Raw genomic sequence first — 23,139 nt, forward strand, 5'->3', positions numbered from 1 at the left:
TTTGATTGTGACGTGGTGGTGGTACAGGGACTATGATATTACACGAAACGCATCAGCAAGACCACACTCACGCCCGCTTCCAGCTCCGTCTGCGACCACGAGAAAGCGGCGACTTCGACCCAACTTCAACAGCATCGGACGCAGACTTTGTCCTGCCAGCCGGTGCAGACTGACTCTCGGCCTTGGCTTCTGCTGCGGAGGCTGCAGCGACTCTCCATGCCTTGCGCTCCTGGCGCTCCGCCTCCTGTCTTGAAATGTACGCCAGTTCGGCTGTCTGGTCGATGACAGCCTCGGTGACCTTCTCGGACCACCGGATCTGGTCAAACGGAACGACAGTGCCGGAGGAGGCGCCGACATTGTTCGTGGCGCTCACACCATGACCGGCCTTCTTCTGTTTCCTGGACGACGAGGGCGCGGCCGCGGCGCTTTCATGCTGCGACATCAGACCGGCCATGCGACAGATTGCCAGACGTGCACCGGCAACACCGAATCCGCCGCCGCGTGGGTCACCCGCGCCTGTCACGACAATCTCCGGCACCCAGCCCTGGCCCTCCATCCACGGCACCGTGCCCAGGGACTCGCGCTCGACGCGGCGCAGCATCCTCCATATGCGCACACAGCCTGCGCGCAGGGCTTGTTCGCCCGTGGACGTGCCCGAGTCAAAGGCGGGCTCAGCGGTCGCGACGGTGGCGGGCCTGCGCAGCTGCTTGGGCAGCAGCAGCTTGTCGGCCTTTGTCAGGACAATGGTGGTGCGAACGTTGGCGTCGCGCAGCATCTCGAGCGCCTGGCGGTCGCCGTCCTTGAGGCCGGCCACGGCATCCACGAGCAGGACGGCGCCCCGCAGCGTGACACGGCGCTCAAGGTACTTGGCAATCTCCGTGCCCCACTCGGCCTCGGACATGAAGCCGTAGCCCGGCATATCAATCAGAATGAGGCTGTGCGCCGGCGAGGGCTCGCCGGGCGTCTGCGCGCGCTTCTGGGAGCGGGACAGCACGCCGCTCTTGCTGGCTTCCGGGACGCGGCTCGCCCGTCTCTGCTCTTCCTCCTCCTGCACCCGTGCAAAGGTTTGTGCTTGCGCGGCACGCAGCGGCGGTCCAAATCCGTAGGCGTTCATCATGCGGGTGCAGCCGGCGCGGGCGCTCGTCACGGCCAGGCCCTGGCGGCCCGCTGTAGAGCCGTTGGCGCGGCCGGCCTTGCCGCCCGATTCGAGCCCCGCCAGCGCATTCACGAGTGTCGACTTGCCGACGTTGGAGCGGCCCAGAATGCAAATCTCGGGTATGCGCGTGTTCCTTGGCATGTGGAGGAAACGCGGCGCCGAGTACAAGAATCCGGATCCGGGGCGCTCAGAGACCGAAAAGACCGACGAGGCACGGTCGAGCACGGCGGATGTCGGTGTTGGCGCCAGGCGCACCGCAGCGGCAGCGGCTTCCGTTGCAACAGCCTCGTCATCGGTCGGTGGTGGGAGGAAGGCGACGGCGCGGATGTGGTGAGACGGGTCCACTCGCGCGGAGCCGTGGTTTTGGCTTACGTGGGGTTTTGTGCCGAGCTGACGAGGGGCATTGGGTGTCGTCTTCGTTTTCGGCGCCGGTTTTGAAGCTTTTGGTGGTTTTGAGGATGATTTCGCGGCCGTCTTTGGGGGCGTCGTCTTTCGTGATTTGGAGGATGCGACGGGCGCAGCCTTGGGCCTGGGCGCCTGTTTTGTCCTTGGCTGGTACTGCTGGGCCAGGACAAGGTTCCGACATGACGACGATAAGGCTCGGCAGCCGTTGTTGGGCGCGCCTGCGTGAAAGAACGGCCGAGTTGAAGTGGCTGATGAGGAGGACCGCGCCGAAGTGGAAGCAAATGTCGGTGCGCGGACGGTCTTGGCCACCATTTGCCACAGCTGCGGCGACAGCGCCGCAACCCGGTCGTGCCAGAAGTGACTCTTCATTGCGGTAAGCCACTCGAGAACGACTTGGTGGGAGTGTGTTGAGCCGTCGCGATGCAGAGGCTCCTGGAAAGTGAAGCCTTTTCCAGGCAGAATTTAGCAACTGACGTTTAGACGATAGAGGGCCGTTGTGCCCCATATTTTTAGCGCTCAGAGGCGGCAACTCCCATTGAACTTTTCTTCTCGCCAGCGAAGTGGGGCCAATCACTGTCGCTCTTGACGTGGACTTTAAACCTCACTTCGTCGTCCTCTACTCTTTACTCTTTTCACAACCCACGCACAGCAGCACGCACACACAATGACGCACAACCTGCGCTCCCTCTATCGCGCGTTCCTCCGCGAACTGCCGCCCCGCCCACTCCTCAAGGGCCCACGATCGCCTCTGCATGCTCAGCTGCGCGCCGAGTTTGAGGCTCCGTCCGCTTCCTCAGCGTCTTCTGCGCCCTCTTCGTCGTCACCGACTCCCACTCCGGCCGCCCAGTCGGCCTTCCACGGCGAGCAGTACCTCGCCTTCCTGCAAGCCCAGCGCACACACACCATGCTACTCGAGCGCTACAATCCCAACCTGGCCGGCGACATGGACGAGGCCGAGCGGATTCGGTTGACGGCGCGGCGTGTGGGCATCAACCTACCCGTCGAGTTCAAGGACGGCGAGGGCAGTGAGGGCGAGGGCGAGACGAAGTGAAGGTCGAGGGTGGCGAAGAGCAGATCTGCCAAGCAAGAACTGCGACAAAGTGCGCCACAAGCGAGGAAAGCCTTCGACAAGGTGCGCTCCTTTAGACACACGGCATTTTCGCGGCCGTCAAATCCCCTATCCTAACCTTGCGAAGGACACATCCAGAAATGCCACGAGAACATGGCAACATGAATACAAGCCACATGATACAAACGCCGTGCCGCGGCAGCAAAGTCGACATGCGAGTGTAGGACAAAACAGAATCGCTTACGACCTGGTTTGGACTGTATATAGGAACTATGTACATAGTTGGGAGGGATAGGAAACAACTCTCCACATACCCAGGAACGAAAAGAATAAAACAGTGAATATTCTTCTCCAATCGCCACGGGTCCATTACTCGTTATGATGTGCTGGGAGAAGAAGAACAAGAGATTGGCTGTCCAAAAGAAGAATGGAAAATCGTCTGACAAAGGGTATCAACAGACCGGCGAAATAAACAACAAACAAAATAGCGACGAAGAGTCACAGTCACCTCCCTCTTCCTCCTCAAACACCGCCCACGCCGCCGTCTTCCAAACTCTCGTCCCAGCCGCCCGTCTCCAACAGCCATCCGCCGACACGCTCCTTGACCAGCTCAAACGTCTCGCCCAGACCCGCTCGCCACTGGCCCTGCACCACGCGCACCTTGTCCTTGAGATCGTCAGTCAGGCGCGCACTCTCGACGTCACGGCTAGTAGTACCACTACTACTGCTGGCTTCACCAGTCCCCGTGGTCCGGTCCTTGGCCGTCAGCGCTGCCTCCTTGACCTCGTGCAGCAGGCACAGCAGGTTGGTCTGCGACTCGATAAACTGGTGCGTGCTCTTCTCGGCATGCAACAAGAGCGAGAACAGGTACTGCAGCGGGTGCTCGTGGTAGCTGGGCGTCTCCTCGTACTCGGCGGCGGGGATCTGCACGGTGAACCCGGTGAGATCCAGAGGCACTTGGTCGAGCAGCTGGGCCAGCGGCGGTGCAATGTCCCAAAACGCCGACAGCTGCACCTCGACGCCGCGCACCACATTGGCCTCGACAACGTCGCGGAACGCCTCGGCGCGCTGGAGGGCCTCGGCCGCAAAGGCCGCGGCGCGCGTGGCGGCGTCGCCCGCGAAAAACGCTTCGGCGTCCCGCAACTTGTCCGCCGCCGTGTCGCCCGCGCGGCGGTACGGCGCCAGGACCATGTCGCGATAGCGGTTGTTGCGCTCCGTCAGCAGATCGTAGATGGCCCGGTGCAGAGCCTCGCGCGCCTCAAAGACCCACTTGAGCAGCGTCAGCGTCTCGAGCAGCTCGGGCTGCTCGTCACCCTCTTCCTGCGGCAGATTGGGACTCGGCTGCCGCGTCTCGCCAAACAGCCGGCTGCGCAGCTCGTCAAACAGCTGAGTGGCGTGCGCGATCCGACCCGTCAGCAGCTCATTGACCGGCTGCACAACCATCGTCTGGAACCGGTCAAAGTCGGCCTTGAGGCTCTCCTTTTGGCGCGCTTCGTTGGCGGCCGCCGCATCCGCTTCAATTGCGGCCGCCTCTGCATAGCTCATGCGCCCGCTCGCAATCTCCTCCTGCAGGTTGGCGCGCATTGTGGCCGTCTGTTGTTGCTGTGCCCGGTCGCTTTCGATGTGCGCAGCCTCTGTGGCCCGCTTGCACTGGTCGTAGGCCGCCTCAACATCACCAAGGCTCGCAAGTGTGCGCACAGCAGCGCGCGTCTCGCTGAGGTCAGGGTGGTTGTTGTTGACAGCTGGATGGTGGCGTGGGTACGGCGGCGGCAGCGTAACGAGGCGCGAGACGTCCAATGCAGCCGGTATGGAGTTCTGATGCAAGGATGGTGCCCCTGGCTGTTGGAATGCCGAGCCCGCGTTGGGTGTGTTGGGCGTAGACAGACCTGGTGTCGAAGAAGAAGCCGTCGACGACAGGTACGAGTTGCGGAAGTGCGCTGGCGGTGCTTGTGGCGTGCGCACAGGGTCGGGAGAAGCCATGTAGTCGGCTTGCGCGTGGTGATGGACTTTCTCAGGCGGATACTCGCTCGATCCTTCGTAAGCGGCATAGTTGACCGGTCCGCCGTTGCCACTACTACCAATGCCCGGGTCCACGTACTGCGGGCTCCGGACGCTGCGGCCGCTCAATGGTTCGTGCAGATCGTCGGTCCACTGCAGCGCCTCGCGCGCCTCCTTGGGCACGCCCATGTACTTGGATTCGCGTTTGGAGCGGGCCAGCCTGTCGCCCGAGTCGTCACGCCGACCACCGCGCCCGTCACGTCCCTCGCCTCCGTTGTCGCTCGACTCCCACCAGCGGCTGGCCGTCCGTCCACGGGAACTTTTGTCGTCAGGGTGTTCGCTGACGCTCATGCTAAGAATAGGCGAGAGGCTCGGCATATAGTTCGCCTGGGCGCCCCAGCCTGGTGGTTGGCCCGACGGCGACATGGGCAGGTGGGCACTGTTTGGCGTGCTGCTGCTATCAATGGCCGAGTCGAAGTTGACGTTGTCGTCAGGCGAGGAGGCCGTCTCACGGCCGACCAGCGGTGCCGACGCCGGCCCCTCGCGGAACACAGAGGCCACGGACCCACGGTGCGAGTGACTGGGCTCGGACGATTGTGGCGTGAGTTCGACGGCGCTGGTCCCTGCACTGTCATCGGCGCTACCCTGAGACGCGACGGGCTCACGACGGCCGCTACCACCGGCTGCAAAAGGCGCAGTGGCTACGGCGGGTAGCATGGGGCGGAAGAAGTCGCGGGTCAGGTCAAAGATCTCGGAGCCCATGGCACCAATGGCGGCGGCGTACCGTTCGCGGCGCACGCGCGACTCGGCCACCATAAACTCGGCAAAGAGGCGCACACGCTCGGCATCGGAACTGGCGGCCGCTTCGCGCTGGGCAAAGGCATGAAAGCGGTCAACGGACCCCTGGCAGAACTGGTCGCTCGACTGACTGACGGCCAGCTCTCGCGTAAGCGTGTCACCACTTCCTGCTCCCGTCGTGGCATCAGAGGCGTTGGGAGGCGACTGAGACTGGCGACGTGTCTGGGACGAAGCCGACGAGGCGCGGCTGCGCAACGGTGGGGTGGGGAGCGCTTTCGGGACGGCGTTGGCATTGGTGTCGTTCGCAAGGCCGCTCGCAATGCTTCCCATGTGCGGACGGTTCATGTTGGGCGACGATGAATGAGGGTACGGCGAGAACGGGGGTGTGGCGGTTCCGCCCGTGACAGTATCGCTCGAGCGCGGTGAAGCCTGCTGTTGTTGAAGGCTCAGGAGGGCCCGTCCGCTGTTCGGTCCGCCGCCCCCACTGCGCGGTGTGGACTTGTTGATGGTAGGCCGGCGCATGAGACTGCCCACGGACGCGGCGGCCGGAATGACAATGTTGGACAATTGGCGAGCGTGGCCGTGACCAGGACCAGACGAGCTGTCGGCATTGATGCCTGCATTCACGGCCCCGTCGATTGAGTTGCGCACGCTGTTGGCGCCCCGGTTCCGACTCTCGTTGCGACGTTCCCGCAGCGTCTTTTCACCGCCGCGCACGGCACCTGTCCGTGCGAGCGTCATATTATTGTAGTTGCTCGAGCCGCTGCCACCACTCGAGCTATTTGTGCCGTTGGTGACGGTCGCGGACGGCGAATGCGAGCTATGGGTGGAGTTGGTCGATGGAGCCGACTCGGCCAGATCGCGTGCGGAAGAGCTGGCGGCGCTAGATGTGCTCTCGACGAGCGAACCACGGTTCGGCGAATGGTCTTCGCGGGCGGCAGCAGCAGAAGCGGCGGCGGCGGCGGCGGCGGCGGCGGCCACCGAATCAGGTACTTGACGGGGCGTGGCATTGTCGTTGTAAAGGTGGTTATAATTGTCGACATCGCCATCACGGACAGCAGTGTTCTCGTTTTCCGGCTCGACAAGGTCATGGTCGAACCAGCCAGCGGGCGTTGGTGGAACGGGGCCCAAGACAGCGACACCTGCCGGCGGCGGACGACGCGTTGGGCCAGATACAATAGGATCGCTTCCATGGTGAGGACGGGTCATGCTCTGAGACCGTGAGCCAGACGGTGGTGGGCCAGGTGGTGGCGGCGGCAGAGGCATACCCGCCTCCCAGCGCACCTGGGAGGACGAGCGTGACCTTGCCGACGTCGGGGTGGCGATAGCACCGGCAGAAGCGGCACGACGGGAGCCAGGCGCCACGGCTGGGGGCTGCTGCGACTGTTGGTGCTGCTGGTGGTAGTTGGAGGTCTGTAGCGGCTGCAAAGGAGGCTGCGACCGTTGGTGCTGTTGCTGTTGCTGTTGCTGTTGCTGTTGCTGCTGCTGTGGCTGTGGCTGATGTTGGAGAGGCGGTTGTGGCGAGCGAGATGCTGGTGGTGGTGGTATGGGCTGGTGAGCATGAGTGTGCGTGTAGGTATCTGACGGTGATAATGTGATATTCTGCTGCTGGTATTGGTCAGAGTCGCGCCGACGGCCAAACGACGGCAAGCCAAATCTCCGCTCGCGTGAAGCACCGCGCGTTGTGCCCGGAGGTGGTGCAAACGACGTCTGGCTGGTCGTAGACTCTGGCGACGGGCGCTGGTGGCCCTGTTGTAAATGGTGGTTGTTCGGGGTGCCCGGCAGTGGCGCCCGGGCGGCCGATATGTTGGCGGGCGAAGACTCAAAGACCATGCTCGAGGGCCGTTGGCTGCGTGGAGGTGAATATGGTGGTGGTGGAGGAGGTGATTCTAGATGCGAGCATCTTATGTTAGTCAACAAAAGCGTATGCTGTATATCCCGTCTGTCCAGTCACTCACGCGGTTGTTCTTGGTAATGATGCCGTTCCGGGGCCGGTGACGGTGCCCATTGCTGTGGGTTGTAGGGCTGGATGGCGCTGGCAGGTGTCTGGTTCATGGAAACGGCGGACAGAGGCGTGGTGTTGGGACCGTGAAAGCCATTGCCGAGGGCCGTAGTGCGCAGCGGGTTGAGGTTGGCCCGCAGGCGCGATGTTGGGTCGCGGCCGGCGTTCATCTTAAGGCGGTGGTGCTCAGTATGAGTCTAATATGAGGCTGTGAGAGGGCCGCTGAGGAGAGGCGAAGATTGGGGTCGACGATGCAGGTCGGTTTCGAGGAAATCGAGGCAGTGCACCCGCCGGCTTGGGTTCCGCGAGGGAGAGACGATCACCGGTCCATGCGGAAGACAATGATGATGGGAGCAAGGGGAGAGGTTCAGCTGGGGTGGGTATATGAGGTGGTAGGAGCAATGGTGAGGATTAGGGAGAGGAAGAGGCTGGGCAAAGAAAAGGTCATGAACGGTCGTGAAAAAGCTGGCGAGATCAGAAACAGCCGGCCAGGTCGCGACAGTTGGAGATTATGGTCTCGTACAAGACAGAGGACGACACCAAGGTCAGGCGAGACATGGAGGGAGGGGAAGTTACAAGAAAATACAGGAAGAAAGCAAACACGGGAAGACACAACAGAAACAGAAGAAAACGATGCTGTACGCAAAGACGACAGACAAAAACGGTCCAAGGTCCAAAGAGGATGCAGGATGCAACTGAGTGTGGTTTTTGTGAGACTCTATGAAAGCAGAAAGTATGAGTATAAAACCCAAGAAAGAAAGTGACGGGGGTGTAAGAGGAAAACGCCTCTTTGCAAAGGGTCTGGCCCAAATTGAGACCCCACAGACGCAGCGGCCGCTGTGGTCGATTCCGTCACTCTACTCCGCGGCACAAGTCAACAGCGGTCAAGGGTTGGGGTAGGGGGACGAACGACAAGGGAAGAGAGAACCAAGAAAAGACAAGGAAGAGTGAAATAAATCAAAATAAAGGAGGAGGGGGGGCTGTTGAGCAAACACGGCTGGCCGCTTATTGTTCCCGCGGCGAGGCCAACGGACAATGTTGCAAGTAAGGTTGGGTGCGTTCGAGTGAGCGGAGTGGAGAAGACGTGGGATTGTGAGAAAAGTCGTCAGGCGATAGGCGACAGACGACAAACCAAAAGACACAGGAGAAGCAGAAAGTTGAGAGAAAAGGGAGAGGGATGAAAGCCCCGATAGTGGCCGCCTGCCAAACCCCTGTCGATGCTGTTGGGACGCCGTCGAGGAAGGAGGCAGAGGTGGAGGCGGGGACGAAGGGTGGAGGGAAGGAACGAACAAGGCCGGCGAGGCAGGCGCGATGGGAGACGAGTGACCAAAAATGAGAAATTAAAAAAAAGAAAAGAAAGAATAGTAAGGCCACAGACAATATGACAGGGGTCTGTTTCCTGGGTGGACCGTTTTCTTGCCGTCGACGGCCGGCAGCAAGATCAAGCAGACGGTTGTTGGCTGTTGGAACGAAGTAGCCGTGTTAGTGATGTTGGACGGGTCGATTTGCTCTATCTGGACGGAGAATTGCATATCTGTCGCTCACTTCTCTAACAAATCTATCTTGCAGGCCTCTCGTTCGACTGAACGTCCAGTTTCCTGGGTGTATTTGGTTGTGTTCGGTATCGTCCTCAGGCTCACGGCCGATGGCCCTGGCCTTCTGCTTGGACCTCGCGATTGGCGGCGGGCCGCACAACTGCTTTTGTCTCGTTTTCCGGGTTCTCTTCCCAGCCTCTTTTCTGTCTGCTGCCACTTCGTCTCTGCCTCGTTTACACCTTTGACTGTGCGTTCCAGTCCCATTCATGCCGATTTTGTAGTGTCTGGCACGGCGTTCTACATACACCCAACTACTCCCGTCTCAAGTGTCTCGCCCAAGAGACGGGATGAAGGTTTACGGCGCAATGATGTTTTTCCTCCAGTCCTCTTGTTCTCCTCCCATAACCCCTTGCCGAGCTTGTACCTGTGGTGCAACACAACACCGCACCCTCACAGCTGGCCGATAGCTCTGCTTTCGTCTTGCTCTCGTTATTATTTTTTTTCCCGCATCTGTGCTCACAAATCTCGTCAATCTTCGTCCTTTGTGGTGACAGCCGGGCGTACGTCGTACATTGTCTGTAATCCAAGCAAGGGTGGAGTCTGCATCCCGCATACCTTGGGCTTGCAGCCCATGATCACTTTTTGTAAATAAGAATTAATGCTCACGCAATATTGGTGGAGAGATGAAGAGGAGCACAACAGAGAAGTGAGAACAAACAAGCAAAGCACATTTACGTGTGAAAAGTGGGTCGCGACTTCTCTCAAAAGCCCGCACCTGATTGGCGACGCCACGGGGAAAGAGCCAACAATCTATTCTTGGGTCACCCTAGCGGGCGAGAACTGCAGGCAAGAGCCGTCAATATCGTCGAAAACTGCTGCCAAAAGAACACAGCACGACATGCATATTTTCTCCATCCTCAGAAAGAGTGGGCGGAACTCAGCACGATTGGCTGGCGGCGCGGGCAGGCTACTGCTGGAAGAGGTAGGGGGTGGGTGACAGTGGAGTGGGGTCGATGCCTGCCCGGCGCTTAACCAGCCATGCACGCTGCAGGCGATGTGATTGCTTTTGCTCACGATGGGTGTGTGCTCGTTATCGGTACGACTTTGCTTTCTGCTTTCAGAGACTGCCTGACTGCTTTGCTCTGCTTGCTTGCTTTTCATCACATCGCCACTTGCGGTGCGCTAGCCGGGACTGTGTTGTGAAGGATCAGAGTGCTAGGCCGAGTTGGTATGATTCTTTGCAGGTCGATTTTATTCAGGACGGGTTTCTTTATCTTACGTTGTTCCAGCAAAGAGGCATTCAGGCGACAATGCTACCATGGCGGCATCGGTGTGATGACAGGGTTCAGCCGGAGCTCGGCCCCAGAGCTGGTCAATCAGTCAGTCACGACGAGTGGAATGTAATACAGCATACGTCGAGCATCTACTTTGTATCTCGGAAGGCGATGGATGTTTAAAGACGCCCCCAATAAGCGTGGGGACTCTGTGGATGGGGTCCCTGTTGGTGACAGGCGAGATAATAATAGCATCCTCGTGCCAGGCCCGATCTAGTAGTCCTGGTGGAGGCGCGTTGACGGGCCCTGTATCAGGAGAGCTGGTGGTATTCCGAAAGAATGTGAACGAGGGCATGTTAGTGGTTGGGGGCAATTAGGACGAGAAGCCAGCCGACTTGCAAGGATCGGGGTTGGACGGCCATCGGATGCAGCCACATTTGGATGGCTCAAGATGGTCCCGCAGCAAAGAGGTGATTTTTTAATAAAAAAAATAAAAATAAAAAACTTAAAAGCTGACGGCAATGCTGTGTGGCCTCGGCTTGGCTTCCATCCTGGTGATGAGTGCAGGATGTGACGATGGAAACAAGGAGGAAATGACTTCAACTTGATGGGATAATATGCCCGTACATATATGTATATTTAAAAATAAACGTGCAACTGTACTGTCTTGGTTTTTATTTTATTTATTTTATATATATACATATATATATATATATATATATATTTAAAAAAAAAAAGTCAAAAGCATGGCCGAACAATATTAAAAGAAAGTTATTTCCCTTGGCCTTTACATGCTCCTTTCCCAGTCATCCCATATTACGGGCCCGCATATATTTTAGGAAACGGGCGCCTGTTTTCAAAACGAATATGATTGTTCGAGTTCTTGAAGTAAACAAAATGGTATGAAACAAAACAAGACAGCCGTGCTATGAACACCTTTGTTTCCTCACCCACGCGTACAACAAATAGGACGCATATTTCTTTGGCCATATGCCCGTCCTACGGATAACAGACCTACACGCCCATCAAGACAGTCTCGAAATAGCAGCAGAATTAAACCTGAGTTTCTCCACATATTGTTTGTCTTCCGACCGCTTTTGAGGCCATCTTACGCGCGACACGGCACAACCCGCAGACGGCCACCGATCAGGCCGACCAAACCACCATACGGTCTCATATTGGGTCACCACAGGGCCTCGTGGTGACAGCCGTAATCTCCGCGGTATCTGTATTTACACCTGGCAGCTCATGTCTTATTTTTGGCTTCATCAGAGAGCAATATCCAGGCAGCCATCGCCCGACATGCCGCCCCGAGAGTAGAGTGCATGTTCCCAACATCTGCTTCTCGACATAGAATCCTCAAATGTCCAATGGAAGTCGAGTTCGGGGAGGTATGACCGAAAGCTGAAGATGGTTCTGTGACTTTATCTTCACTTTGGCCAATCGTCGAGGTTCTTCTGACCTGTGTTCGAGTCAAAATAGGTGTCACTAGGCAAGCCCGAGGCTCACAAAGACGACCGCTCCGGACATCAATTCCATCTCCTCGACAAGAAGTCCTTCTACAGCCACTGGACGTGGTCAATTGCATCTCAAACGAAGCTGCTGGAGCTCCATGTCTCTGACGCTTGACGTGAGAACGGTCACGCGCACCAATTGACATCCATCTCCACCAGCTGCGTAAAGTCGGACGCGCCCATTCGGCGTTTGAGTTAGAATCGACTGACCGTCCGCCTCCAATGCCTCGAACGAACGCGTAAAGGAGCTGTTTCTCCCGTCGTCAAGCTCGCCAAGATCAACTCGCCAAATCTTTGGTCCATTGATAGCTCCTCTGCAGTTGCTGGGTGAGGCCCAAAGTAGAAGGCGGTGTACACAGCTTGAATGTGGGGTCCGGCCCACCGAAATTCTGCCAGCACACAAAATGCCCCAATCTGGTGCCAATTCCCGCTAAGATATTTGCAGTCTGGCTGCGCGGGTCCGGGCCCCCGCTGTAAAAACAGACCATGGAAACTTTTCGCGGACGTTCCATGCATTTCTGTCCTTCTCCGTCGCTGTCTGGTTTCCTCCTCTCACCAGTTCTCTACAATCCCTTCCTTTTCTCTCCTTCTCCCTCCCCCCTTTCTCTTCCTCTCTTCCTCCCAGGCATGTTTTCATTGCTCCACCCACCACTCGGTCCTTGCTTCGTCGTTTTGACGCCTTCATTGTCCTGTCATCGTGACTTTGCCGTTCCCATTCCTTGACTTTTTCCGCTCTTTTGATATCTCCTTTGCTGAGGCTTGAAACCACAGCAAACCCAAAGTTGTGAGTTGGCAGACACCCTCTTCACCCGGAGCTTGCCAGAGCTCCCAGCAGCCTCGCCCATCCCACCGTCTTCCGTCCTTCTCCTGCCCTCGACCGCCCATCCCTTCCAATGCAATTCTGTATGATGAGAATATCAGCTGGCACCAGTCATAGGGCGACTTGTACTCCCTTCCTTTGATGACAAACTTTTGCTGTGGTCCACCAGGCCATCTCTGAACTTTTGCTTCCCTGCACTTTGGACCCTCCTCGATCGAACTCATGCATGTTTGCCATTGTGTTGCTTCACCGAGCTAACCGCCGTTTGCAAAAACACAGACAACCACTCTCATTTTTGATACCCTCTCCTACCGTCGCCATGGTCCTCCACAACCCCAACAACTGGCATTGGGTCAACAAGGATGCTGCGCCGTGGGCCAAGCAGTGGTTCGAGGAGAACCTGACCAAGCTGAGCGCCGAGCAGGGCGACGTCAACGCGCGCATCTCCAAGGTCATCAGCTCCGAGGGCGACGTCGACGTCAGCCAGCGCAAGGGCAAGGTCATTACGATTTACGACGTGAAGCTCGTGCTGGAATACACGGGCGCCGCGCCGGGCGAAGACGACGTCAGCGGCTCCATCACGATTCCCGAGGTCGCCCACGACACCGAAGAGGACGAGTTTGTCTTTGAGATTGACATCTACTCGGACAGCAAGGGCAAGCAGCCCGTCAAAGACCTGGTCCGCAGCCAGCTGGTGCCGCAGCTGCGCACGACGCTGATCAAGCTGGCCGGCGCTCTGGTGGCCGAGCACGGCAAGGACATCCAGCACGCCCCCGGCGCCAACCCGTCGAGCGGCTTCACCACCCCCAAGTACCACCCGCCCACCGGCGCCGGCGCCGCCAAGGCATCAGCGGATGCGTCGTCGTCGGTCTCCCAAACGACGGGCGGCCAGACCATCAACACCACCACGGTCACGGACCAGGAAGAGTTCCGCACCACGGCCGACCAGCTCTACCAGACGTTTACGGACCCGCAGCGCATCGCCGCCTTCACGCGCGCCCCGCCGCGCCTGTTTGAGGGCGCCAAGGTCGGCGGCAAGTTTGAGCTGTTTGACGGCAACGTCGCCGGCGCCTACGTCGAGCTCAAGGAGCCCACGCACATCGTGCAGAGCTGGCGCCTCAAGCAGTGGCCGGCCGGCCACTACTCGACGCTCCGCATCGACTTTGACCAGAACGACGTCGACAGCGTGACCGTCATGCGCGTCGAGTGGAGTGGCGTGCCCGTGGGCCAGGAGGAGGTGACGAAGCGCAACTGGAGCGAGTACTATGTGCGCAGCATCAAGCTGACCTTTGGCTTCGGCACGATCCTGTAAGAAGGATCTTCCCGTCAAGGGCTTTCCTTCTTGCTCTCGAGCCGTCTGCCCGAATTCTCTCTCTCTCTCTCTCTGTCTCTGTGTCCCCCTTTTCATTCCGGTGTAAGATCCGTGGCGTTTATTTGGGAGGGGCATTTTGCGCATTTTGCATATTTCATGGGGCGATCGGTACAAAACTTACACAATTGCTTTTTTCACAGATGGACTGTGAGAGGGGAAGAGGACGGACGATGCATGGGCGACTCGTTTGTCTCCAATTTCAAACGAGAGACGATTCGAGCGCAGCATGGTCCAGGAGTTGCATGATATTTACGATAGAAATGATAAACAGTGTTAGGACTACAGTTAAAGACAAACCGTGATTAGTGATGCGATCTTGATATCAGCCTACGAGCAGCGCTAAACGTTTGAGCCGGACGAGGAGCGGATCGTAGCTGGCTTGGATTGCCTGCCCAGGCAATGTCATCGACAATCGTTTCTGACGCTGTCCTCCGTTCTGCCCGTATTTGTTCCTCGCATCGTCAATCTTTTGGATTGTTTTGCACTTTGGTGTTTGGGACATAGAATGCGTTTGTTATCCAGTTTTCCACATGCAGCAGTCGTATCACGTTCAGCCGCGGTCTGGGAGTGACCGGGCACTCGCACTGAAAAGCCTTCGATTGGAAAAGCAAGCAAAGGAGGGGTACCACGACCGTCGTGAACAAAGCCGCGACTGCATTGAAGAATTCTGCACGACGAGATGATTGGCAGAAAGCTGAGATCCGATGCCAAGGCTTGCGCCGCTTGTGCGCTGTGCATCCGCGAGGAAGGAAGACAGTGTCGTTGGCTCTTGCCTTGCCTTCGTATGTCGTGTTGTGTTCTCATCCGACGTCGGCGAGGTGTTCTTTCCGTTATGGGCATCTTGTTGTGTACAAAAGGGAGGTAGAAAAGACCGGTTCGTTTTGTCAAGAACGCACGGTCGGCACCTTCCCAAACTATCTCTTCGTGGGGTATTACACCAGCGTCATTCAACACTACTAGTGGCAAGAGCGCTGATCTCCAACGTCAAAAAGAACGGCCACAGCAAGCGTCTGCATTTTATCATTGTAGCTTTCATCCACGTCGACCATCTTTCATTCCCAACACGATCCAGTCCGAGTCTTCATCATGGCGCCCATCTACAAGATTGCCATTATCCAATTCCAGCCAAAGGTGAGCTCGCTCCTATGACGTATTTGTCATCCAGTATGCTCACGGCCCTTCCAGCCTATCGACATCGAGGCCAACTTCAAGTATGCTGCCGATGAGATCCGCAAGGCCGCTGCTGCGGGCGCGGACATTGCCCTTCTGCCCGAGTTCCACTTGACCTCGTGGGTGCCGAACCACCCGGAGTTTGTCAGTGCCAGCGCCGCGTCCGGCGCGATTCTCAGCCGCTACCAGGACCTCGCGCGTGAGCTCAACATCAACATTGTCCCCGGCACCATTGTCGAGGCGCACGCGACCACGGCCGACCCTGCGAGTGGCACGACGCTCGTCACGACGGCGCCCGACGACACGAGCAGTGGCACGCTCGAGCTGCGCAACATGGCCTTCTTTGTCGAGGCCGGCACGGGCAGGGTGCTCAACCGCTACCAGAAGACGAATCTGTGGCACACGGAGCGCGGCCACCTGACTGCGCCGACGCTGGAGAGCGCCTCGTCGGCCGGCAGCACCACGGACTGGCCGCCGCACAAGGCGTTTGACACGCCCCTCAGGTGGGGCGACCGCTTTGTGCGGGCCGGCATGCTGGTCTGCTGGGACCTGGCGTTCCCCGAGGCGTTCCGGGCGCTTGTTGCCGACGGCGTCGACCTGGTTCTGATCCCCTCGTACTGGGACCCGTACGAGGACGTCGACGCCGAGTCGCTGGCCGTCAACCCCGAGTGCGAGGTGGACTACATACGCACGTGCCTGGCGGCGCGGGCCAGCGAGAACACAGTGGCCGTGGCGTTTTGCAACACGGGCGGCGTGTCGCAGCTGGCACAGCCGCTCCTCGGCCTGCGGGGCGAGATTCGGCCTGGCGCGACGGAGACCAAGATCCTGGACATGGACCTGGACTATTTGCGCGTGGCGGACAACCACTACAAGGTGCGGGCGGACATCAAGCGCGAGGGCTGGCACTATGAGCACACGCTGCGGTTTCCGGCCAAGACCGCGGCGCCAGTGAGCAAGTAGGGGAGGTCATTGCCTAGGATGGACCTCCAGTACGTGGACCGAACAATTGCATTCTGCAGCTTTCAACGAAATTACCGTCAGCTTTGATCCTTTGTGTCACTCTCGTACGATGTCTATCTTCTATCCATTGCCACGCGCCTTGGTTGTTTGCTTCCGACTCTTTGATGGTGAACCCTTGTTGCCCCCCTTTCCTTGATTCTGTTTGTTTTGCTGTCGCTTTGCCTTCTTGTTCGTTTTGGGCTTTTTCTTTTGCTGCTTCTTCTTCCGCTCGTCCTGTCTTCGGAGGGCCTTGACAAATGTCTTCATCTCTTCCAACGAGTTTCCCGACGGCCGGGCTACCGAACCAGGATCAATTGCTCCCTGAAACGTCTCCAGTTCGTCCAGCGCCCGTTGTGCGTAGGTCGCGGCGGCCGTTCGATTTCCCACGGCCAGGTGCAGCCGTGCCAGCACTTCGAAGTGCTCGCCCATGTGCTCGGCTAGCTGTTCTGTGCGGACGAGGCTCAACAGCTCGCCCTCGTAGGCGGCAATGGCCGTGTCAAAGGCGCCTTGCTGGAGGTGCGCGACCACCTCCGCTCGAAGAGCGGTCACGCGGCGGCGGCGGACATCCGATGCGGCCGTGGCGTCGGGCCCACCGCTGCAGAGGTCGCACGTACATGAAAAGCCCCAGCGGCGCTTTAGCGTTTCTTGCCGGGCGTCGTGGGTAAGGCCAAAGTCGGTGTCTCGAAGCTGTTGTCAGCATGTGGAGGTTGTGTTAAGTGAGAAGGAGACGAAAGGGCAAGACGGTGGACCTACAGCTGATGGTGATCTCCTCGTCTGGCTCAATGTCACGGAAAGCAATGACTTGTTGTGTCAAGTCCTTGTTGTTGAAGCGAGTCAGGGCACTATTGGGGTGAGTAGGGTGTACAATTCAGCAAAAAGGACGTTGTCGACAACTCACGTTGGCTTGCACGCATGATTGATTCTCTGAAGACGGCGTTAGTATTTACGTCATCCTTGAGAAACCTGATGGTGCTTTCCCCCACGTACTGCAATCTCTGGAAAGAGGGCCATGTAGGCGAAGCCCTCGACCGTGGCCGCAAACGAGTTGGTGCTCAGAACGTTTTCTTCGAGCACGCCTCGTGCCTCACCCGGTTTAGCCTTGACACTGCGACTGAGGCTCCGCACGTCGTCTGGATCGGGGAGACGACCGGCGGCTTTGTGCAGCAGCGTCTGGCCCTGGGCGCGGCGGACATGCAGCGGAAATCGCACATCAGCGAGAACACGAGCGTGGTCGCGAAGGAAGACTGTGCCTCGTGGGATGGCTTGTCCAGCCACCACTCCTAGGCCCTTCCCCGGAATATGTTGTATCTTGAGATGGGGGCCATTGATCGGCGGTGCCGCTTTGGCGACGGAGGCTTGGTCAAGAACAGCCGCAAGGCCGGCCGCCGTCTCGGGAGTTGCCACAATACTGATGCCGCCTCCGTAGCTGGCGTGTGTATAGACGCAAAACTGCAAGGGATCGCTAGCTGGCGTTGATGCCGTTGTGTTGACTTCGGAGCATGCCGGTGGATGACTCCAGGGAGACCACGAAGATGGTGGCAGCTGCATGACGTCGTTTCCAATAGGTATTTGGCACTGCGTACTCATTGCGCGCAGGAGAGCATTGTTGTACTTTCCGCCGACATTACGACAAAGCCGTGGACTCGTCAGGTTGCCGTCATCATAGACATCCCTCAGTGTCGGTCTCTGGACATTTGGGACCGTGGGAAAAGGAGGGATCGAGGGTGCTGCAGACGGCGCTGTGGGACTGTTGGCCGTCATAGGGATCAGAATACTGGTCGAAGATGATGCTGGGTCGGCTGCAGTTCCTTCCCGAGAGAGGGCAGAGAGCAGAAGAAGCCATGTCAACATTGTTTATTGTTTCTGTCTCTGTTTCAGGAGGAGGTGTGCGTATTTGTTGATTTGAGAATGCGATGCATTTGCTGTGAGCGAGAAAAGAACACCGGCTACCGTCTCAGTCCACGTCCATCTTGCAACTGGCCGCCGAAAATGCCACATAATACTTCGTTACAGACTGCCTCGACCGTCTACGTCGTCTTCACCATGGTGGGTCTCCATATTATTGCTGTCAACTATGCGGATGTGCCGTGATGCCATATGACTGTGGGTCTTGTGAGGAAGATACGGTTTGGGGGCTAGGAGTTGCCTATGACATTTTGTTATTTTGATGTCTAGCGGTTCTTTCACTGGTGCAGGCGCCTTTTTATGTGTCAACATTTCATGTTGCCGTCGTGAAAACAGGTCCCCAAGACCTGCCAAGGTTCTTGGATCTTTGGATGTCCAACTTGGCATCATGGTGATTTTCATCCGTTTCTTTCGAGGTCAGTAGAGCAGCTAGAAAGCCGCTGACGAAAATGAGACGTTGTTTCATACAGAAAGAATCAAGTATAAAAAAACAAAGATTGCCACTGTAGATTAATGTTTGAAAGCAGCAGTACTACAACGCTTAGAGCACTTGCTGAAGTTGACGAGAGACGTTGAAAGCGGCAAAGACGGCTCAGCAACACGGAACGACGACCGCCAAAAACGGAATTCTGTTGACGTAAAAGGACCTGGCACACGGCTTGCTGACATGGGTAGGACAGGTTTAGGGCGGGCTGTGACGAGTCATGAGAGAAAAAGAGTACGCGACGAGGCAGAGGAGTTCATGCACCAAAGAGGCTCCACCTGGCGGGTGTCCATCGCCGTATCCATTTAACCATTTATTTTCTCCGGTGGCCAAGTCATCAAGTTCGGTTTGTCTCAAAAAGCAAATGTAAATTGATTTGCGCTGGTCCGATTCCATACGAAGCACTCCCCAAAAAAAAGGTATAAAATAGGGGACATGGAGGAAAAGGTAGCTAGATTGACTTTTAAAAATGCAAAACACCAGTCGTTGTCACATTACAATGAAGAAATAGAAACGGGACTCCAAATATGAAAAAGAAAACAAATCCACCGTGTCCCACAACTCACCGTGCATCGCCCGTCCAAAAGTAGTTCCCTTCAACAAATTGTACTACTGCCACCGCTGCCTGCCCTGCTGCTGTCTCGCAGGGGGATCACGATCGCCAAACATGTTGTTGCCAAAGGAGGATGACATCATGTTGCTCATGTTGGCAAACAGGTTGAAGAACCCACCGCCCATGTTAAAAGGACTCTCCATGCCTTGCTGCATACTTTGAGACTGCCGCGCCTGCGGGACCACATTGTCATTGTCCGTGTAGACGTCGCCAGAGGTGGGCCGATGCGAGCTGCGTCTGCTGTCCACCCGTCGGTTGCTGTCGATGCCATCATCGTGCCGGACATGGACGCCGTCCGGTCGAATCGTGCCGGACGTATGCCGGCTCTGGTGCCCGTCGCGGCTGTTCCAGGACTGCGTGTGCGTCGTGTACGAGCCGCCGCCGCCGCCGCCGCCGTTGCTGCTGCTGGTGCTAAACGTGAAGCTACTCGAGAAGCTGAATCGGGGTGTCTGTTGCGACTGTGACTGCGACTGCGACTGCGACTGCGCCTGTCTGGAGGACCTTTGCGAAGGGGGGAAGTCAGAGTGCATCGGTGGCGGCCGTGTGGACGAGAAAAAGGGATCGTTAAAAAAGTCGTCGTTGAACATGTCGTGGAACGACGAGTGCCGTCGCGAAGAGAAAAAGTCGTCAAACGGCGAGGGCTGTGGTGGTCGTTGTTGTGGTCGCGATCGCTGCCGGTATTGGCGGCCCGACGACGATGCCGGCTGCGGCGGCGGCTGTGCGTATTGCGCCTCGGGCGACATTTCCGGGTCGGCGGCCGTCCGCAGCACGCCACTCAGGCCGTAGGTATCGTAGAGCGTGCGCTGGTTGGGGTTCGATAGAATCTCGTACGCCTCAAGGCAGGCCTTGAATTTCTCGGCGGCTTCGGGGTCGTCGGGGTTGCGGTCTGGGTGCCACAGCATCGCTGCGCGGCGGTACGAGCGCCGGATCTGGTCGGCGGACGCATCGTACGTGACGCCGAGGCGCTCGTAGAGCTCCGTATCGGCGACCATGTCGGGATAAGGGCGATGCGGCGAGTCGTCAATGCCAAGGGTTGATTGACGATATCGATATTCTGGTGGAAGATTATCTCGATGCTGCTTTACCTGTCGATGGGGAAGCAGCGAAGCGATAAATTGACGACGATGTCGTATTGTCGAGGTTTGACAAGTTATTCATCGAGAGGGCGAAATAACGGGACCGATGGGAGAGTGAAGAGGTGTGTCGAAATGGCAAAAATTTGTCAAAAGATTGAGAAACAGTTCAGCCATCAAGGCTTCCCACACGTGGGGGAAAGAACAAAGTACGACGTGCCTTGCTGTTTGTACGACGCAGACAGCAGGCACCCTGTGGCCTGATTTGCGCAACTTGGGAAGGCACACCTCACACAGTGTGGATTATTGTGACGTCAGAACTGTTTGCCACATTACACGGTGCTGCCATCAACAAATTTCCTATTTGGGCGGTGGAGCACTGTGCTCGAAGTCTGGAAATGGGTCTGAATACCGCGAAAGATATATTGAAGCACGGCGGCAACAGCCGACAATGAGCAAATACAAATTCATCGTGTCTCATTTCATAAAAGAAACAATAGTCATATTCTGTCTCCAGAAGTTGCATTTATTGGCAGGACTATGGTCTGCTATGGCGTTTCCTACGTAGATGTCCACAGTGCGAAACGCCCAAAGAGAAAGCTTCCGCACAAATTAGGTATACAGCAAAAGCAGCTTCATCCGTTTGGCACGTCTTCTCACCATACCGGCGGCACGCTTAGGCGTTGGCCTGGGCGGTGAAGTTGGAGAAGCCCTGTGCCTTGGCCACGTCGGCCACGCTCAGGCCGTTGGCGTTGAACGGCGTCTGGAGCGACTTCGCCGCGTTGGCGTTCTCCACCTCCGAGCCCGTCACCGCCGGATCCACGAGCGGCACAATGCCGCGCAAAGCCTCCGTCGCCGGCAGCGTGGCGTCCGAGCACAGTGTCGGGATCGACTGGGCCGACGGGTTGAAGTTCTTCTCGGCGCCGACGAGCTGGGCCGCCGCCGCGACAACAGCGGCGTCGGTGCCGAGCGCCGTCACAATCTGGTCGGCGAGGTCGAGCTGCCATTGTCAGAGTGAACATTACAACAGTCTGTTAATAGGACCGGGAATATACCTTTGCACACGCGTTGGCGCCGGCGAGGAGGACACCCGGGGTCTGGCCGGCCAGCGTGGCGGCTTGACCGGGCTGACCAAAAGTGCTGAGGCCCTGAATGGTGGCCTGGATGGCCCCTTCTTGCCCGAAACGGGCCTCGACAATGGCTGCAATGGCAGCAACAATAATGGTCTTGGCGAGCATTGTAAAGAGTGAAAGAAATGAAGTACTTGAAGGAATGGAATGACTGTCGAACCTGTCGAGCAGATGAAATTAAAAAAAAGTATAATAATACAAGAGGTAGAGACTGAAGAAAATGAGCAAAAACAAGGAATACAGGAGAAAGAAAGAAAACCATTGTGATGAAAAACTGGACCGCAACTGCGTTTATATGGGCGGCAGAGCCGCAGAAACACTGCTCCAAACCTCAGACGAAATCCATCGTTGCGCCATTGCGCAGCATAAACCAGGAGGCAAACGACATACAAGCGACTATTGCGTTGTCGGGTTCTCGTGCGTATTTGGTCGTCCTTATCAGCCCCTGGCCGTTTCGTGCAGCATCGTGAAGACATTGCGGACATTACCGACAGAGACAATTACATGGCAGGCCAATGCGAGCCGCGTCACTTTGATCGCCACGGTGGGGCACTATTATCTTGAGGTCCAAAATGCCTACCGCAGACTGACAGGTGACAGAAACCTTATATCTATTTGACGTGAAGCCGTGGTGATCAGGGGAGCGTACAGCTGGTCTTGGCGTTCCACGGCTAAAACGCAGACGAGTGCGCACAGCGACAACATAGTCTGGCTACATCTTGTGCCAAGAACTCCACGCAGATGAAGGGTGAGGTTAAAGCTGGTCTGAAGCAAGTAAGCTATTGCGTAGTCATATAAGATGATGTGCGAATGAAGCACGTGGGAATGACCGAAGCCATGTTGGTTGCACTTGCCTCGACTTACGTTGGATGTGTTTTCAGGGTGTGCTTGCGATAATACGATGTTGAAAGATAGCTCCTTCCGCTTAGAGAATTAGGTGCCAGTCTACTGAAAGCTCTTTCCGCAAGAGAAATCGAGTAGTAGACGTGTATGCCCCTGAATATTTTGGTCCGTAGATTTTCTCGGGTTTTCGCATCTTTCGTCACAAACTCATTCTTGATCAATGAGGCGGCTGGGAACTACTGCCGCAACCTTGACCTATAGCGGAGGCCGAAAGGTAGGTGAACATGACCTAAATGACTGCACAGCTGTCCTACTTGCACACATACTGACGATACCGCAGGTTCGCAGGAAAGCTAATATATTATGCGTTGCTGGTCTTCAAGAGATTGGACACCGACCATGAGAGCAACGACTGTTCGGCTGGCAAACATGGTTGTGTTGGCACGTTGAAAGGCAAGCCCAGCATATACAACATCCGCACCTACTCGACACTACTGGGTTGTGACCACGAGACTCTCCTCCGGCGTCGACCACAAGGCTTTGGATACTAGCTGTCCTTTCCGGAAAGATGGTGGAGCAGATATTTCCGTCTTATATGGCGCCAGGAAGTTCATTATCCGGCACCACGCCATTCAAGCACCTCCAACTATCACACCAGGGCCCGAAATGCTTTCGCAAACGGAAAACACCAACACTGAGAAGAGACTTCAGGGACCACACAGCATCTCGCCCGCAAGACCTCTTCGTTCTACACTTTCTTCGTCTACGAAGCATGCATCGCATCCATCAAGCGCTCTTTCCGTCCTTGTGTCTCTGGGTACTGGCCAATCCGGGCCAAGGCCGAGATTCCGACCTGCCACTACAGCCGCTCCAAGTCCCGCTCTAAGTCCCTGAAGCATCCCATGACTCTGACTTCGAGGTTGTCAGTTATGAGAAGGCAAGTGCCAAACTGCCTGCATTGGTCAGGGATTCCGCGGTA

General features: G+C 57.1%; 9 protein-coding genes across 9 annotated transcripts; 4 read left to right on the forward strand and 5 right to left on the reverse strand.

Moving 5' to 3' along the window:
* Positions 1–67: 67 nt before the first annotated feature.
* On the reverse strand, positions 68–1,930 carry SPBR_01520 (GTP-binding protein; the record flags this gene model as incomplete). The annotated part of the gene is made up of 1 exon (XM_040759830.1): positions 68–1,930. The coding sequence occupies one exon, from the start codon at positions 1,928–1,930 to the stop codon at positions 68–70; it is 1,863 nt and encodes a 620-aa protein (XP_040619370.1).
* Positions 1,931–2,225: 295 nt separating this feature from the next.
* On the forward strand, positions 2,226–2,612 carry SPBR_02122 (Ras guanyl-nucleotide exchange factor; the record flags this gene model as incomplete). Its single annotated transcript, XM_040760429.1, has 1 exon — positions 2,226–2,612. The coding sequence occupies one exon, from the start codon at positions 2,226–2,228 to the stop codon at positions 2,610–2,612; it is 387 nt and encodes a 128-aa protein (XP_040619371.1).
* Positions 2,613–3,152: 540 nt separating this feature from the next.
* On the reverse strand, positions 3,153–7,259 carry SPBR_01219 (uncharacterized protein; the record flags this gene model as incomplete). Its single annotated transcript, XM_040759530.1, has 1 exon — positions 3,153–7,259. The coding sequence occupies one exon, from the start codon at positions 7,257–7,259 to the stop codon at positions 3,153–3,155; it is 4,107 nt and encodes a 1,368-aa protein (XP_040619372.1).
* Positions 7,260–7,376: 117 nt separating this feature from the next.
* On the reverse strand, positions 7,377–7,598 carry SPBR_02152 (uncharacterized protein; the record flags this gene model as incomplete). Its single annotated transcript, XM_040760459.1, has 1 exon — positions 7,377–7,598. The coding sequence occupies one exon, from the start codon at positions 7,596–7,598 to the stop codon at positions 7,377–7,379; it is 222 nt and encodes a 73-aa protein (XP_040619373.1).
* A 5,292-nt stretch (positions 7,599–12,890) lies between these two features.
* Positions 12,891–13,883, forward strand: SPBR_01895 (uncharacterized protein; the record flags this gene model as incomplete). The annotated part of the gene is made up of 1 exon (XM_040760205.1): positions 12,891–13,883. One exon carries the CDS (start codon positions 12,891–12,893, stop codon positions 13,881–13,883), a length of 993 nt encoding a protein of 330 aa, XP_040619374.1.
* Positions 13,884–15,029: 1,146 nt separating this feature from the next.
* Positions 15,030–16,730, forward strand: SPBR_01571 (uncharacterized protein; the record flags this gene model as incomplete). The annotated part of the gene is made up of 3 exons (XM_040759881.1): positions 15,030–15,074; positions 15,129–16,061; positions 16,554–16,730. The coding sequence occupies 3 exons, from the start codon at positions 15,030–15,032 to the stop codon at positions 16,728–16,730; spliced, it is 1,155 nt and encodes a 384-aa protein (XP_040619375.1).
* A 348-nt stretch (positions 16,731–17,078) lies between these two features.
* Positions 17,079–17,396, forward strand: SPBR_02136 (uncharacterized protein; the record flags this gene model as incomplete). Its single annotated transcript, XM_040760443.1, has 1 exon — positions 17,079–17,396. The coding sequence occupies one exon, from the start codon at positions 17,079–17,081 to the stop codon at positions 17,394–17,396; it is 318 nt and encodes a 105-aa protein (XP_040619376.1).
* Positions 17,397–19,110: 1,714 nt separating this feature from the next.
* Positions 19,111–20,106, reverse strand: SPBR_01890 (uncharacterized protein; the record flags this gene model as incomplete). Its single annotated transcript, XM_040760200.1, has 1 exon — positions 19,111–20,106. The coding sequence occupies one exon, from the start codon at positions 20,104–20,106 to the stop codon at positions 19,111–19,113; it is 996 nt and encodes a 331-aa protein (XP_040619377.1).
* Positions 20,107–20,863: 757 nt separating this feature from the next.
* Positions 20,864–21,425, reverse strand: SPBR_02071 (uncharacterized protein; the record flags this gene model as incomplete). The annotated part of the gene is made up of 2 exons (XM_040760380.1): positions 20,864–21,187; positions 21,243–21,425. The coding sequence occupies 2 exons, from the start codon at positions 21,423–21,425 to the stop codon at positions 20,864–20,866; spliced, it is 507 nt and encodes a 168-aa protein (XP_040619378.1).
* Positions 21,426–23,139: the final 1,714 nt, after the last annotated feature.

Source organism: Sporothrix brasiliensis (genome assembly GCF_000820605.1).
Source record: "Sporothrix brasiliensis 5110 chromosome Unknown Cont18, whole genome shotgun sequence".
NCBI lineage: Eukaryota > Fungi > Ascomycota > Sordariomycetes > Ophiostomatales > Ophiostomataceae > Sporothrix > Sporothrix brasiliensis.